At 35.6% G+C, this 18,094-nt stretch overlaps 1 protein-coding gene across 1 annotated transcript; it reads left to right on the top strand.

Moving 5' to 3' along the window:
* Nucleotides 1–2,866: 2,866 nt before the first annotated feature.
* On the top strand, nucleotides 2,867–3,555 carry LOC123925099 (eukaryotic translation initiation factor 1-like). Its single transcript, XM_045978240.1, has 2 exons — nucleotides 2,867–3,008; nucleotides 3,213–3,555. Exons 1-2 carry the CDS (start codon nucleotides 2,884–2,886, stop codon nucleotides 3,439–3,441), a joined length of 354 nt encoding a protein of 117 aa, XP_045834196.1. The 5' UTR covers nucleotides 2,867–2,883; the 3' UTR covers nucleotides 3,442–3,555.
* Nucleotides 3,556–18,094: the final 14,539 nt, after the last annotated feature.

Genomic DNA, 18,094 nt, shown 5'->3' with positions numbered 1-18,094 from the left:
TCTGCCTGTCTCTCTGCCTACTTGTGATCTCTGTCTGTCAAGTAAATAAATAAACTCTTCAAAATAAATAAGTAAGTAAATATTGGAAGATTGTTTCACAGAAAAGAAATTCAATGATCATTATCTTTAAGTTAAATTTCAGTTTACATCAACTCATTTAACCAATAGCTTACCTTAATCATTCATACACTGCTCTAGCTTCCAAAGATATGTAGATGAAAGCCATAATTCTTACTCCCAAACACCTAACATTTAATTAGGGAAAACCTAATCAAATAAATAATGTATAATTCTGTATATTGTATATTATGACTATGCCTAGTTAGCATGTTAATATCTAGCAGAGACAGTTAGTGCCCTAATAATTTAGGGGAGGTTTTTTCAGAAAAGGTAACATCTAAGCTGATGTGTGAAGAAGGAGAGGAAGTCAAGCAGATGAAGGAAGAGAAGGCAATGGGAGAAGGAGCACAGAGTGATGAATGTGTAAAAGGCTTACAGTGAGAAATACTGCTTGAGGGAAACAGGCAGTATCTACCAGGGTGCCATATTAAGGAGTTTCTATTCAACCTGGAGGATAATGTGCAACACGTGGGAAGTTGTTAAGCCAAACAATATGTGTGATCAGATGTGTGTCTGTAACTGGTTATCACTGATAATTGAATAGAATTATTCAGAGAGGCCCAAGGACAGAGAGAGACCAGTTTGAAAGAGCTCATTGTGATCAAGGGGTAGAAGCTAAAGGCCTATCCTACATTGCGGGAGGAGAAAGGGAAGAAGTAAACAGATTTTGGTGATAAAATCAATTACCCCTAATGATTAATTATATTGAGAAATGGAAAACAGAAGTGAGAAAAAAAGACCACTTTTGTGGCTTAAGCAAATATTTAGACGTTTGAAGAAAAGAAGGGCTTTTATGTGGTATGGGACAAGTTCAAGAAAACAATATATGCAGTAAGCGTTTCATAAACTAGTGTGAATCTGGCATTCATATCTAATTCTTTCTCAGCAAAAACCAGGTGGAAAGAACTTAACCAGAAGTATTAAGGAAAATGTCCATGTCCTGGTAAAACTTAGATTTGTGTGTGTGTGTGTGTGCTTATGCCAAGTACAATTTTTCTCTGGTTTCTTTATCATTCTGTCTGCCAAACTTTGAATATAGAACATTAATAAATTACCTTCACATATTTAATATTTTCTTTATATTTCAGAACTAAGGAAGGTGCTTTTCTCAATATTTTTTAAATGTTTATTAAAGAAGTGGTGAGCTGATATCTGCATAGCTGTGCTTTGTACAAACATGTCTGAGCTCTTACACATAGACTAAAACAAACAAAACCCATTAAGGTCAGGCAGGTTGATAGTCTTATCACTAGAAATTTCCAAATAAAAAATTTCCAGTGTTAAGATTCATAAGGAAAACAAATCACTTTCATCATTGTTAAAGAAGAAAAGGCCCTTCTTTAACATACTTACTACATATAGTTTTATACAACGAGTGACTCCGTACAACTCATTACAGCTGATCAACATTAAAGACTGATTTTTATAGTGTTCCATTTTTGTTTGGAATTAAAATTAAGCAGAATTGTCAAATATGAATAATAATAACAATGATAATAATAATGAAAGAAGTGGAGAAGGAAGAAACAAGGAACCTTATTCTTAGGAAGGAAGGATCATTTTATCCAGAGTTATATTTGTATCACAAATGCACATTTACAAAGAAGAATATTGTGCTGCACATTGTGTTCTCTGGAGGGAATCATATTTCCAAAGAGTCTGGGAATCTTGGTAAAAGACATTAAAATTCAGAAAATGTACAAACAATGGAACAACTTAGTTTTTCTAGCTTTTCTCTCAGATATTTTATGAAACAAATAATCAGGACATATTAACCATCTATCTCTTAGATTCTTTTCATTTTTTAAAAACCTCTCATTCTTAACCAATGAGACACACAGTGCTCCTTCAGTCACAATTTTTAATGCAGTTACATTTTATAGCTTTGGCCATGATTTTAAATTTAATTTCTAATTTAGATGTGGTCAAAGTTCTCACCTTTGCTCTGATTCCCAAGTCCTTCTCTCTTTAAATCAGCAGAAGCAGGATTGACAGGAAGGGAATTAAGATGAGAAAGCAATCACCCTAGTGCCTCTCCATAGTTTGTTCCCTTCTTTGCCCTGTGGCAATCACAGCAGTGGGTGAACAGAGGTGCAAACAGGAAGCGTAGGGTAAAGGTAGTGTGGCCCATTCTAACAGCACAGTCTCCCTAGATTTTGTGTTGAGTGTGTCAGGTATGTACAAAGGAGAGCCATCTCTTGGTAACTACCAGGATCCACATACAAGATGTAATAAGAAGCAACCACATTTTTTTAAAAGATTTTATTTATTTATTTGACAGACAGAGATCACAAGTAGGCAGAGAGGCAGGCAGAGAGAGAGGGAGAAGCAGGCTCCCCAATGAGCAGAGAGCCCGATGCGGGGCTCGATCCCAGGATTCTGGGATCATGACCTGAGCCGAAGGCAGAGGCTTTAACCCACTGCGCCCCCCAGGTGCCCCGAAACAACCACATTTTTAATCTATATACAGATAACTCAAAATATAATAAACCTGTGTTGAGAGATAATCTGTTTATATCAAGAAATCCTCTCATTTTCAAAAATATACAAAATGTGTCACACACAAACATTATAGTTAGAATATATTTATAATATAAAAAGTTATATTATATATTGATGGCCCCAGTCACTGAGGCGCCGCCGAGGACTCAGCAGCCTCCCCCTTGAACCCTCTCGCTTCCGGATGCTCCGTGCCCCCCGCCCGCCTTCTCCCGCCGCCGCCTCCTTCCGCAGGACATTTCCACCGAGGAAAAAGATTATCGTATGTCCGCTATCCAGAACCTCCACTCTTTCGACCCCTTTGCTGATGCAAGTAAGGGTGATAATCTGCTTCCTGCTGGCACTGAGGATTATATCCATATAAGAATTCAACAGAGAGGGGCGCCTGGGTGGCTCAGTGGATTAAGCCGCTGCCTTCGGCTCAGGTCATGATCTCAGGGTCGTGGGATCGAGCCCCGCATCAGGCTCTCTGCTCCACAGGGAGCCTGCTTCCTCCTCTCTCTCTGCCTGCCTCTTTGCCTGCTTGTGATCTCTCTCTCCGTCAAATAAATAAATAAAATCTTAAAAAAAAAAAAAAAAAGAATTCAACAGAGAAACGGCAGGAAGACCCTTACTACTGTCCAAGGGATCGCTGATGATTACGATAAAAAGAAACTAGTGAAGGCGTTTAAGAAGAAATTTGCCTGCAATGGTACTGTAATTGAGCATCCAGAATATGGAGAAGTAATTCAGCTACAGGGTGACCAGCGCAAGAACATATGCCAGTTCCTGATGGAGACTGGACTGACTAAGGACGACCAGCTGAAGGTTCATGGGTTTTAAGTGCTTTTGGCTCACTGAAGCTTAAGTGAGGATTTCCTTGCAATGAGTAGAATTTCCCTTGTGTCCCTTGTCACAAGTTTAAAAACCTCACAGCTTGTATAATGTAACCATTTGGGGTCTTTTAACTTGGACTAGTGTAACTCCTTCATGCAATAAACTGAAAAGAGCCATGCTGTCTAGTCTTGAAGTCCCTCATTTAAACAGAGGTCAAGCAATAGGCGCCTGGCAGTGTCCGGCCTGAAACCAAGCAGTAACGGGAGGTTTCAGTCCAGCCCAGAGCCCCAAGATCACAGACGGCTATGTCTGGCCAGAAGCTCCTTGGCTCTCCCTCTTCAGAGTTCCCTGCCCTAAGAGAATGTCCCCACCTGAACAGTCCACAGTGAAGCTGAGAGGACAGGATGGGGTAAGACGGCAACCGCAGCTGTGCTGCTACAGGGAGTCACTGGTAGTCAAAGCTCGATCCCTGGTGTCTCCAACCTGACCAGGTGGGCAGAGCTTAGGGCGGCCACCTTCCCTCAAGTGAGGCGTCCTAGGAAATCTGACTTTGCCACCAGGTCTTTTTGATCAGACATATCCTAGCTAATCGATGTCCAAACACAGAATGTGAGGCCAACCTTCTATCTGAGTTAAACTTTTGACAAGGGAACAAACTTCAACTGATGTGTCAGTTACGTAGCTAGCTGTAGAGCTTGCAACTTCCTAGCGACAGCTGCCCAATGCCATGTGAAGTAACAGACTGGTTTTTGGTTTATTTCTTCCTTCAGTTTTAATGTTATGTAATGTATTTAAACCCTTATTTAAATAAAACTTGTTTTCAGAAAAAAACAGACAAATAAACAAAAACAAATATTGATGGCCACACTGCCCAACCTGACAATTTGAACATAAATAGTACTTTGAAAAATCTCTAATCAGAGTTGTGATTTTTATGTTAACCATTCCTTTGATTTCCTTTACAATTTAGACATTTGTCTGTTGCAATAATATATATATATTATTACATATATAGATATATAACATTTTATTGGCTTGAACTTCATACAATTCATATAAAATTATGTGCTTTCTTCAGTGCATTTTATTTATTTGGCCCAATATTACACATTTATGACCTATCCAAATTGATATATGTAGTCATGGTACATTTGTTATTGATGATGTCTTTTACTATTTTATAAAGATATACATGATTTATATTTTATATGATAATAATATATATATGATATATATGATATATATGATATATATGATATATATGTGATAATAAATATATATGATATATATTTTATATGATTTATATTTATAAAGATATACATGATTTATTTCTCCTTTGATGGACAGTCCTGGGAAAATATTCAAAATATTTAATAACAAGTGGTGCATAAAAACTGAATAATCAAAATAGAATCATAAGCACTCTGAACAAATTATAACTTAAGAGAAACAGACGTATCAGTGCATCTCAGCCAAATTCCAACTATTTGGAAGGCTTCCTTTTCCTTCTTACTAAAAATAAGATTGATATGAAAATATCTGGACATTTACTTTGGTGCAAATGCACTGACACTTTTATTTTTTTAAAAAAACACACATAGTAGTAAAATTGCCAAATAGTTGAATATGCACATGACTTTTTTATTAAATAATACTAAGTTGCTCACGGTGTTATGTCACCTTCCTGTCATCAGCAGTGTATGTGAGTTCCCATTACTCCACTTGCAGATTCTTGTATGCATCCTAAGTATTCCAGTCTGGTGGAGGTAAGGTTAAAAAACAAACAAACAAACAAGAAACCTGCCACATCAGGCTTGATGTACAAAACCCAAATATCAATAAAGCTGGATCTAATAATATAAAGGATTAGTGATAGTACAGGTTTTGTTTTTCATGAGGGAAAAGGGTGTACTTAAATATCTGAAAGGCTAGTGAAGCAAAATATAACAGGAAGTACTAGTATCCATTCGTCCCCTATTTTTAGGTGCCAAAATTTTTATGTGTACACGTTAACATCCAACTAAAGATAATAATTCTTCGTCCTCTAACAGTTCAGTGAAGCCAAGTAATTAACTTTGGGCAGTGAAATGTAAATGGTAATGATGTGGATTATTTCTGGATCATCTCCTTACAGATAAAGCCACTTGTTCTTGATTCTGCATTTTTCTTTCATACTATCTGGGAAGCGGTGATAATTAGATCAAATTTGGGAGTTTGGTTTTGAGACAGTGGTACAACCATCATCCCCTCAAAGCTGAAAATCTTGTTCTAGTATTTTACTGAGTGATAATAGACTCATATTTAACTTAGTATATTTGATGATCTACTTGTCATAGCAGCTTGGCCTGTAACCTGCCTCATGCACTTGATAAAAATATTTTCTCCTAAGCATGCCTGTATTTGCAAATTAAATAAAACATGTAATTAAAAAGAAATATACATTTCTGTCTAAATATCTACCTGTATACTAAAAAGAAATAAATAGGGATGATGTGCATAAGTACATAAACCTATTTAACAGTATGAAGTAAATAAGAATCACTAACCATGTCAAGAGTTATTTCCAAATATGCACTCTAACTAGAATATTAAAGAAATAAAATGAATCAGGGGTCAACACAATATTTTTTATTTTTGTTTTGGTTAGATTTCAGTAAAATATTTTAGGATTATATCTCTACTTATATGACCTGAATTTTGTTAATTTTCTAACTTTTTTTTTTACCCATAAATTACAACTAGAGTTTACATTGAGAATTTTTTAAAAGCAAAGATACTGTAATTTGTGAGTCACAGAAATTTAGCTAAATGGTAAAATAATATTTATCTAATTCTTACTACTTTTAAATAATAAAAGAACATAGCAGTGGGTTTTCCTTAAATTGTCATGAAGTATTATTTGCCATGGACAAAATAATTCCTTAAATTGTGTTATATTGCAAATGCAGTTACCAGTAAAGTTGACAATATAAAGTTCTATTTTGTAACATCCGTATCACAAACATGCAAGGTTGGGAAGAAATAAATATAATTTAGTAATATTTTAATATTAAATCAATCACCAGTTAAAAGATGCAAGTCTAAAACATTTGTGAGTATTTCTTCATATTGACCTGCAAGTTTCTACTTCCCTACAATAGAAGAAAGCATAGTTGATTTTTTAAAATTTTAGGTGTGGAAGAAACACTGGACTTCAGTCCTCCATTTATAAGGATGCAAATGGAGTTTTTAGTAAGTTATAAAAGCATCTTCTCCTTTTTCAAATGGTGGGGGCAGAAGTAGGTCCAAAAGCAATGCATTTGGCTTTCAACTAAGGATAATATTCTTTCATTAAATCCTTATTTCTTATCTACCTTTACATATGTTCTTTGTAATGTTTGTTTTTCTCCAATAAGCAGCTTATTTTTTTATTATTTTAAAAACACGTACTAGCAGTATTGACTTGTAATGTGTGATATTGAAGGTGTTTGTAATTCTCAAAGTACGTGAGAGAGCTCCCAGCTTTTGAAGATTCTATCAGTAAATGCATTTAAATGTTAGGTAATATAGCTGACCCTGTTTTTCCAGTATACAAGTCTTCAAAGTAAAAATTGATGTTTGGTTATGGTACATTTATGCATTTCAATAATAGCATCTTGCCATGATTTTTCAATGTATTACTCAATTTAATTTTTACATATTTTGTTAAAAATCCTAGTAGAACAATGCATTATTTTTTGTTATTAAGATATTGCCACTGACACGTTTTAAAGGTCTGATTCTAGTCACTATGAATGGGAGAAACTCAAAGAAATAGAAACTGAACCTCTTTTCCTCTTTTTACTAAAATTAGTAATCAGAAGGAAAAATCCAACTTCTTTGAACATGCAGGTCAGGTTCCAATGCAGATTTCCTATTAACTGTAGTCTCCTGGGGTTTGTATGCATTATATATGAAGTGAACAAACTAACCATTACTATTACCTCAACCACAAAGGAAGAAAACTAGTGAATATTTTTTCCTTTTCTCTCTTACCTTTAAAGGTATCTTTCATTTCATTTTTACTGCTTAGTGGTTTATGTGTCACTGATCGAAAAGCAATTCAAAATAAACCTGGAAGTGATAGAATTCAAAGAACCACAATTTAATTCTTCTGGTGCTACAGTGAATTAATACTAGAATTAGAAAAAAAAATGCTTTGTTCACATTTAGAAGCATTATAGTGTATTTATGTAGATTTTCAAATAACAACATCCCTCTGAACATTATCAGGAAATGCATTTTCTTTGCAAATGGAACCAGAGAAATATTCTTAATTTGAAAGAGAAAGAAAAATCTATATAATAAAATGCTCAAAGGTATGTGCCAATTGTGGAGAGAAGGAGGACAGGTGTGAAGTTTATAGAAGGAGTGGTGAGAAGGGTATCTTACTAAGCACATGATGACTACAACTCTTCGTAAAGATAGACTAATTATGTGAACATAAACTTTTGGAAACATTGTGTATAACATCAATATATTTTAACTTTATATAAAATTCCTCATGTAACTATAAACATAGTAAGGAATGAGTTTCAGCTTTCCGGAGGAATGTTTTGATAAAGTAATTAAAATATACATTTCTTTATGATCACCCTTCCAAAAAAAAAAAGATCATGCATAGTTATAAAATTGTCTTAAATCTAACTAAAAGTAAATATGCTCTGAGGATTTGGTAGATTTTATTTTTGCCATAGTGCTAATACTTTTATTCATATTATTATAAAAGCTATACTTGACTCAGAAATGAAAGCACTCAAGCATTTGGTAGGCCTCCCTTGATAGTGGGAAAGATGTGGTCTATGGACAATGACTTAAAGCTTCCAAAGTGGATTCTGCTGTATGTCTGATCATATTGATGCAGTACACTAAATATTACTAAGATTCAAGGTAGCTGCATGGCAAGATAGGGCTTTTTTAATTAATAAATTTTTATTTTAGTAATCAGTTTAATTTCACAGCAATACAGAGCAGAAAGTACAGAAAGTTCCCATATACTCTCTGTCCCCCACTATTGATGTTTCACATTATAACGGTACATTTTTAACAATCCAACCAAAGTTGAAACATCATCATCACCCAAAAGCCATAGTTTACATTAGGGTTCACGTTCGTGCTATACATTCTATGTGTTTTGACAAATGTATAATGGCATGTATCTACCATTTCAATATCATACAGAATATTTTCACTACCTTAAAAAAATCCTCTGTGCTCAGCCGGCATTCATCCCTCCCTCTCCTCAACCTCTGGCCACCACTGATCATTTTATATTTGCCATAGTTTTGCTTTTTTCCACAATGTCATATAGTTGGCATTAAACAGGATATGGCCTTTTCACATTGGTTTCTTTCTCTTAGTAATATGCATCTAAGTTTTTTTTCCATGCTTTGATGGCTTGATATCTCATTTATTTTTAGATTTGAATAATATTCCTTTGTCTAGATACAATGAAATGTATTTATCCATTCACCTACTGAAGGACAGCTTGGTGTTTCCAAGATTTAGCAAACAGAAGTAAAGCCTCCTCTGTAGGTAAGATATTTTCTTTGTCTGGCTTCTTTCAGGATTTTTTTCCCATCTATTTTATTTTATGAAATGTGAAAATGAAATAACTGGGTAGTGTTATGAAATACGGATCTCTCGGACTTGTTCACATGGAGCCTTCCGCAGTTTGTTAGCTGCAGGTTAGGTTTTCCTACCCCTTCACGGGTTCCCCAGAATGTTTCTGCTCTGGGAAGTTGTGATTCTCCGTGTGCACCTGTCTATCCAACTTTGAGGGGCAGTGTTTTGCACTGTGCGTTCGCTTCTCTGCCAGATCCAACACTAGTTATTGATTTTTCAGTTTTTTCAGCTTTTTACTTGTTGTTAGGATGAAGCAGCAACTTCTAAGCTCCTTGTATTCTGGACTGCAAACCTGGTTTGGTTTTTTAGGAAGAGTATATTTTAGATTGCAATAAAACCACATTACAAAATCTCCGTTCTCCACCTACACCATTAAGTACCAGCCATGAAATCACACAGCAAAACATGACAGTATTATTATTTGCATATTCTTTTCAGCCTTTTAAAATAATCTTAGGATGTTATAATTTCATTATTATTATTATTAGACTGAAATCCATAGTAATAAGTAACTGTTAGCTTTTAGACTAGATTTTGAGAAATATTTTGCACTTTATCAAGTTTTACAAAGAATATAATTATTTGTCATTATGTGAGAATATTTCTTTCACTCTGATACTTTTAAATGATATAGTTGGTGCTATTCTTTGTCAGTAATCCTACTTTTTTTATGATATGTTTGGTCCTTATTACATTCTTTCTACTGGTATATGACTAGTTCTGTTTGCTTTTGTCTCTGTTAACTTGAAATGCATAAACTCATTTTTAAAAATGTATCTGCGAATATACTTTAGTATGTATATACAGATAACTTTTTTCAGTTAAAAAAACTACAGAGTAGCAGCCATTAGGAGCCATGGGGAGGGTTGGGGTTATTTTGATCAATGTTATTTGATTATTCCTGAGGGGGAATGAGAACAGCATGATGAAGCATCAACCCACCGGGTGTCTAGAGGATCTTCTCTGGGCTGGGCTGTGGGCCAGTTAGAAGAGTATTGTGTAGGCCTTTTCAAAATAGTTCTACATGTCCTGCCACTTGGACAGTGTCAACTTTTTGATTTTGAAAGTGAGAACTTTTCAAAATAGTTCTCATGTCCTGCCACTTGGACAGTGTCAAGCAAGGACACTGCCAGCATACCATCATTTTTTTTTAACCTTTAAATATCCTTGATGCACCAAAAATAGCCATGAACTTTAGCAGCTGAAATATGCTAACAGTATCCCTGGTGGAAATTGTTCTCTATCTCTTTTGTGTTTCCCCATCTGCTCATGCTCTAAAACTGGGACATTGTAGGATGGGGAAACCTAAATGGCTCTCTGCTACTGATTTTTAAGTTTAAGGGTCAGTTTTCAGTATTACTGACTTAAATTTATACACATTTATACAAATGTATAGTATGGTATGTGTTTTTAGAACTGGTGCAGATCTTTTTGATTGTACATTTATTTGGAAAATTAAAAGTTTAAGTAAATTATAATAAAAATATTAACATATTTGCCATGGATGAATGACTAGGTAAACCTAGAAAGAAAATATATATATTTTTTAAAGATTTTATTTATTTATTTGACAGAGAGAGATCACAAGTAGACAGAGAGGCAGGCAGAGAGAGAGAGAGGGAAGCAGGCTCCCTGCTGAGCAGAGAGCCCGATGTGGGACTCAATCCCAGGACCCTGAGATCATGACCCGAGCCGAAGGCAGCGGCTTAACCCACTGAGCCACCCAGGCGTCCAGAAAGAAAATATTTTAAAAATTGTTAGCACTTAAATATTTGGATTTGCCTTACAAAGCCCTAGCCCTGTAATGTTATTACAGAAATATTCCAGCAACTAATTTTAGTGATTTTCATTGATCCTATTCCATAATTCTAGATTATGTTAAATTTATCAGGTTAAATTTATCATGTTTATCAGGTTACTTATCAGGTTAAATATCAGTTTCATTAATGCTGACCTTTTATTCACCTGTAAACTGAACTAGTATTTATTTCTGTCAGTAAAGACATTGCTATGGTATAATTTCTGTGACATCCAATATGTTAAGATGTCTTTTTGTAGCTTTTTTTTTCCCATTAAGTATTGTTTTGGATTATGTGAAAATTTGAGCATCTAACCTTTACCAATTAAGATTTGTTTGGCAAGCCATAGAACACTTCATTAAGAATGATTTAAACAGGTAAGAAAAAAATCTCTTAAACATCAAAATAAATGCACCATTATAAAGAACCCTGAGTCTGCTTATTTCCATGATCTGTTTACCTTATCACTTGCTTTTATCTTCATGATTTAAAAATGGCTGCTATCCCTCAGAGAATCTCACTTAAGGTCCAGGGAAGAAGTAGTATAAGGAAGCAGGGAGATGAGTCTAATGTAAAAAGGTTCATGCCCCATGACTTTGCACCTTTCCAAATTTTGATTTCTATACATAGAGCTAAATAAAAGCGCCCTTGCCATCCTAACAAGAAAAAGCTTGATAATCTACAAAGTTATAATTCCATGACTTCTCCTGATGTTGATTATGTTTTAATATATTTATTAACAGTACCTAGATCTTATTAAATGAACAAGTGAATGAGTAATCTAATGGCAAAAGGAGAAGAGGTTATTAAAATAAGTGCAATTTGGGTGGCAAAACTGACATGTCCCCTGGTGGAAGTGTCTTTTTATTTCAAAAATACTGTTCAGATTAACTGTGCCTTCATGTCGAAAAGGTAGATTTGGAGCGAGCACACAGTGAGTTTCTCATCTACTTATAGAGGTATTAAAGCATGTGACTCCACCAAAGTCACATTTAAAAATTTTTTAATATTTTATTTATTATTTGACAGAGACAGCAAGAGAGGGAACACAAGCAGGAGTGGGAGAAGGAGAAGCAGGCTTCCTGCTGAGCAGGGAGTCTGATTCAGGGCTCAGTCCCAGGACACTGGGACCATGACCTGAGCCAAAGGCAGATGCTCAACAACTGAGCCATCCAGGTGCCCCAAAGTCACATTTTAAATTTTTGATAAATTAAAAGATGTAGGCTCATCCTTGCTCTTGAAGCTAATTGTAATTTTCTAGATTGGTAACTTGTGACAATGTCAAATACTGCAAAGGTGAGAGAGAAGATATCAGGTACCAAATGAATGTTCTGGGCTTCCATTTTTTTTTCCCACCACGTACGAATAATACAGCTTTTGGTATAAATTGCTTACAAACTCTGAAGTTTAGTTTTCTTATCTAAATTACAAATCAAAGATTGTAAGATATTTGTAAGTTCATTAGTTTATTTAAAATATTATTGAGTATCACCTATATATGCCATCTAATGCTTAAATATCAGGCAAACATTTGCAACAATGGGATGGAGTTAGAGAGAATTATGCTAAGCAAAATAAGTCCATTAGAGAAAGACAAATACCATGATTTCACTCATATGTGGATAAAATAAATTAACTTAAAGGAGAAAAAAAGAGAGCAAAACAAATCAGAAAACAGACTCAACTACAGAGAACAAACGTAGGGTTGCTGGAGGGGGCATGGGGGGGGATGGCTTAAATGGATCATGGGGATTGAGGAGGGTGCTTGTGATGAGCACTGCGTGCTCTATAGAAGTCATGAATCACTAAATTCTACATTGTAATATTATGCTGTAAGTTAACTAACTGGAATTTAAATAAAAACTTGAAAAAAATAAATATCAGGTGGATATTAATGAAATACCTAGAATATAGGCACTGAACAAATATCAGTTTTCCAGTAACACAACTCCACTTGACTTCATTTATAGACAAATAAATAAACCAGTGAATTTTTTTTCAATTTCTGTTAATATGTTCACCAGAAAAAATTCATATACCTGCACTTCTTGGACTTTTTTGAGATTCATGGAAATGCAAATCATTTATTGTGCTAGCTGAAATCTCAAGCTGCCTACATGTGTATTCAGTAGTAAATTATAAAATTTTAGTTATATATTTAAAAAATATACAGAATTGGAGAGCCTGGGTGGCTCAGTGGGCTAAGCCTCACCTTCGGCTCAGGTCATGATCTTAGGGTTCTGGGATCGAGTCCCACGTCAGGCTCTCTGCTTGGCAGGGAGCCTGCTTCCCTCTCTCTCTCTTTTTGCCTGCCTCTCTGCCTCCTTGTGATCTCTGTCTGTCAAATAAATAAATAAAATCTTTTAAAAATATACAGAATGAACAATGTAGTAAAATAAAAGCCATTCCGTTCCTATAACTTAAATGTAATTGCCTTATTGACATCATGATAAATTTACTATAGAGAGTTCAGATAAACATTTGTTGCCTCCACTCACAAATAGGTTTATCCATTCCTGTTTCAAATGCCTATCATATTTTTGATGCCCATTAGCATGGTAAATTGTTTTCCACCCCCTCACTTTAAATCTGGAGGTGTCTTTGGGTCTAAAATGAGTTTCTTGTAGGCACATATAGATGGGTTTTGTTTTCTTATCCATTCTGATACCCTGTGTCTTTTGATTGGGGCATTTAGCCCATTAACATTCGGGTTAACTATTGAGAGATATGAATTCAGTGCCATTCTATTGCCTGTAAGGTGACTGTTACTGTATATTGTCTCTGTACCTTTCTGATCTACTACTCTTAGGCTCTCTCTTTGCTTAGAGGACCCCTTTCAATATTTCCTGAGGTGGTTTGGTGTTTACAAATTCTTTCAGTTTTTGTTTGTCCTGGAAGGTTTTTATCTCTCCTTCTATTTTCAATGATAGCCTAGCTGGATAGAGTATTCTTGGCTGCATGTTTTTCTCATTTAGTGCTCTGAATATATCATGCCAGCTCTTTCTGGCCTGTCAGGTCTCTGTGGATAAGTCTGCTGCCAATCTAATATTTCTACCATTGTATGTTACAGACTTCTTTTCCCGGGCTGCTTTCAGGATTTTCTCTTTGTCACTAAGACTTGTAAATTTTACTACTAGGTGACGGGGTGTGGACCTATTCTTGTTGACTTTGAGTGGGATTCTCTGCACCTCCTGGATTTTGATGCTTGTTCCCTTTGACATATTAGGGAAATTCTCTCCAATAATTCTCTCCAACAGACCTTCTGCTCTCCTCTTTCTTCTTCTTCTGGAATCCCAATTATTCTAATGTTGTTTCATCTTATGGTGTCATTTATCTCTCGAATTCTCCCCTCGTGGTCCAGTAGCTGTTTGTCCCTCTTTTGCTCAGCTTCTTTATTCTCTGTCATTTGGTCTTCTATATCACTAATTCTTTCTTCTGTCTCATTTATGCTAGCAGTGAGAGCCTCCATTTTTTATTGCACCTCATTAATAGCTTTTTTGATTTCAACTTGGTTAGATTTTAGTTCTTTAATTTCTCCAGAAAGGGCTTTTATATATCCAGAGAGGGTTTCTCTAATATCTTCCATGCCTTTTTCGAGCCCGGCTAGAACCTTCAGAATCGTCATTCTGAACTCTGATCTGACATATTACCAATGTCTGTGTTGATTAGGTCCCCAGCCTTCGGTACTGCCTCTTGTTCTTTTGTTTGTGGTGATTTTTTCCACCTTGTCATTTTGTCCAGATAAGAGAATATGAAGGATCAAATAAAATACTAAAAGTGTGGCAAAGACCCCAGAAAAATGCACTGTAACCAAATCAGAAGAGACCCCAAATTGTGGGGGGGAGAAAGGGGATAAAAAGAGGTTCAGAAAAAGAAAAGAAAAAAATTTAAAAAATAAAACAAAGAAAAAATATAAAAAAGAAAGAAAATATATATTTTAGATAAACTAGTCAAAAAACGTTAAAAAAAGAAAAGGTTAAAATTTTTAAAAGTTTAGCAGAAGAAGAAAAAAGAAAGAAAAAAAAATTGAAAAAAAAATTGAATTAACCGCAAGACTAAAGAATCATGGGGAGAAAGCCATGAGTTCCATGCTTTGCTTTCTCCTCCTCTGGAATTCCGTTGCTGTCCTAGGTACTGTACCTGCTTTCCTTGATAGATGAACTTCGACCTGGCTGGATATTTTGTTGATCTTCTGGGGGAGGGGCTTGTTGTAGTGACTCTCAAGTGTCTTTGCCCAAGGCGGAATTGCACCGCCCTTACTGGGGCCGGACTAAGTAATCCGCTCGGGTTCGCTGTTGGGAGCTTCTGTTCCCTGAACGCTTTCCATAGAGTTCCAGAGGACGGGAATGAAAATGGCGGCCTTCCAGTCTCCAACCCAGAGGAGCCGAGAGCCCGGGGCCCCACTCCTCAATGCGCCCCCAGAGGACAGCACCCAATCACTCCCGTATCCCCAGCCTCCAGCCGCGCTCCGAGCTCACCCAGCCTGCGACTGGTTCAAGGTAACCCCGAGCTGAGAGTTCAGTCCTCAGCTCTGTCTCTGTAGCCGGCTTCTCTGTTCTAATACCTGCGAGCTCTGAGACACTCCAACACCCCCGATCCTTCTGTGACCCTGCGGGACCTGGGGCCACGCTGACCCCGCGTGGGCTTCACCCCGGTTTAGCCTCTGGAGCAATGTCCCTCAGTGGAACAGACTTTTAAAAGTCCTGATTTTGTGCTCCATTGCTCTGCCGCTTGCCGGGAGCCGGCCCCTCCCCCCGCGGTCTATCTTCCCGTAGTTTTGGATTCACTTCTCCGCCAGTCCTACCTTTCCGAAAGTGGTTGATTTTCTGTTTCTAGAATTGCTGTTCTTCTTCTCTTCGATCTCCCGTTGGATTTGTAGGTGCTTGCAATGTTTAGATAAGCTATTGAGCTGATCTCCTGATACCTGATGTAGTCTCAGCCTGCTACTTCTCCGCCATCTTGACTCCTCCCCCGCCTATCATATTTTTAAGTGAGAATAATTTATAACTTAATTATAATTTGTCTTTTAATCTGCTTGAATGTGATACTGAAAGAAAGGTTTATTAATATACTATAGTTTGTAGGAAAATAATTTAAATTTGGTAAGAGAAATTCTAATAATAAGGGCATTTTGTTTGATTATGGCCAAATAATCTCACCTAAATTCTTACAGTCCACAAACCTCTAACAGCATAAACTTAGAGTAATGTTTCTGATTTATATATCCACAATGACAAAGAGATATAAAATGTGTCAGAGTCACATCAAATTTATCAAGGAAGAAATAAAGAAAGAAGTTGGAAGAGTGGTAACTGCTGGTCTAAGGGAAGACAAAGCTGCTAATAGCATTCATAGAGGAAGATACAGTGAAAAGAGTCATTCTATCCAGCACATTGAGAGGCTGAGATTACTGTAGTGTTAGGTGGGCTAAGGGCTGAAGTTAGATTCAGGACTGAAAAAAACAGTCATTAAAGTATTCCTAGAGAGGCCTTGTGTCGACTGGCAACCCCATTCTCCGTGCAAAATCTTTAAAGACAGGTGTATAGGAATAAAAGATGGATTTTCTGAAGAAACTACAAGGCCCTGAGCAATTTTTGTCAAAACACTCGTATTTAGTATTTTTCCAGAGTGAAGCCCTCTTTGATGAATCAAAGCAAAGCCTCTCAGTTTAAAAACCCCATCGATAGACATCTGTCCATTGTTGCTGTTATATCCCTTAAAAATGAATTGCAAACCACAAATTATGTCATTATTTGTGACTTACTGTAAACTATTGACATTTTATAATAAAAATTCCCCCTCCCTCCTTTAATGTATTTAATGGAATATAAAAACTCATTTATTTCAAAAAATCATGAATAAGCTATTTTTTTAAGAAATTAACTGCAAACCAATAATAACCTTATTTACAACATGATAGATATTATAGTAAGGTAATAGAAAAATTGATCCCAAGGAAAGTTATATAATTCTAGGAACAAAAGATGGTTAAAAGTGCAGGCATAACCATATGGACATTTGTGCAAAAAGGTACAACTCTACTAATGTCAAAAAGAATCAAGAACATACTACAACCATGAAAGAACATTTACTTAATATAAAAAACTAACATATAGAAAGAACTATTATATAATGGTGCTACACATTCAAAAATAATATTATTATTAATTAATAAGCTTGATATGAGGACAGAGAACAAATGTGAATAGCAAAGGCCCACAAAATACTAAAATAAAAAATAAGAAAAATATCCAAAATGAAGAAAGAAGAGGATACACAGGAGGAGAAAATGTTAATACCTTTAGGGCATGTTTCCAGACTGACAGAACTTATCATGTACTACTAACTGAAAGACAGTAAGACCCAGACCTAGACAACCCACAAAAATTTAGTACACTAAGATAAGAGAAAATTTTAAAGTTCTCTAAAGAGGACAAAGAGTATCATAATGTTACCAAACAACTCTTGAGCAACACAGGATAATACAATATGCAATATTCACTTCAAAATTTCTGAGGAAAAAAAATTCAGTTTACTATTAAATTCTATATCCAGGCCAACACTCAATCATGTCTGTTGCTAAACTGCTTATAAATATGTTTAATTTTAATATCATAGAATATCATATGAGGATCACTTAAAAACTATATAATGTCTATTTAATTGTAGATCATATATAACATAAAATATTAAATTATAAATATAAATAAAATTATATAAAATATGATATATATTCCACTTATATCATATATAAATTATATCAGGATACTTATATATATTTTATATGATATATATATAATATATTACATATCTTTATAAACAGGAAAAATGTGCAAGGGAAGGAACAGAAAAATAGGAATACTTATAATCAGGAGAATGGATTCAACTCAGTAGAATAATAAAGGAAGTTCCATACAATATTGTGCTATATATATGAAGAATTCTCAGTAGAGGTTCAGGCAGATTTACTCAGGACATCAAAAATATAACAATTAGGGATGCCTGGATGGCTCAGTTGGTTAAGCCGCTGCCTTCCGCTTAGGTCATGATCCCGGACTCCTGGGATCAAGTCCCACATCCGGCTCCTTGCTCAGCAGGAAGCCTGGTTCTCTCTCTTCCTCTGCCTGCTACTTTGCCTGCTTGTGCTCTCTCTCTCTCTGACAAATAAATAAAATCTTTAAAAGTATATATAACAATTGAAGAGGAAAAATGATAGG

The sequence above is a fragment of the Meles meles genome, chromosome 14 (assembly GCF_922984935.1).
Source record: "Meles meles chromosome 14, mMelMel3.1 paternal haplotype, whole genome shotgun sequence".
Lineage (NCBI taxonomy): Eukaryota > Metazoa > Chordata > Mammalia > Carnivora > Mustelidae > Meles > Meles meles.
The sequence above is the reverse complement of the archived record's forward strand: the minus strand, read 5'-3'. Positions and strand labels throughout refer to the sequence as shown.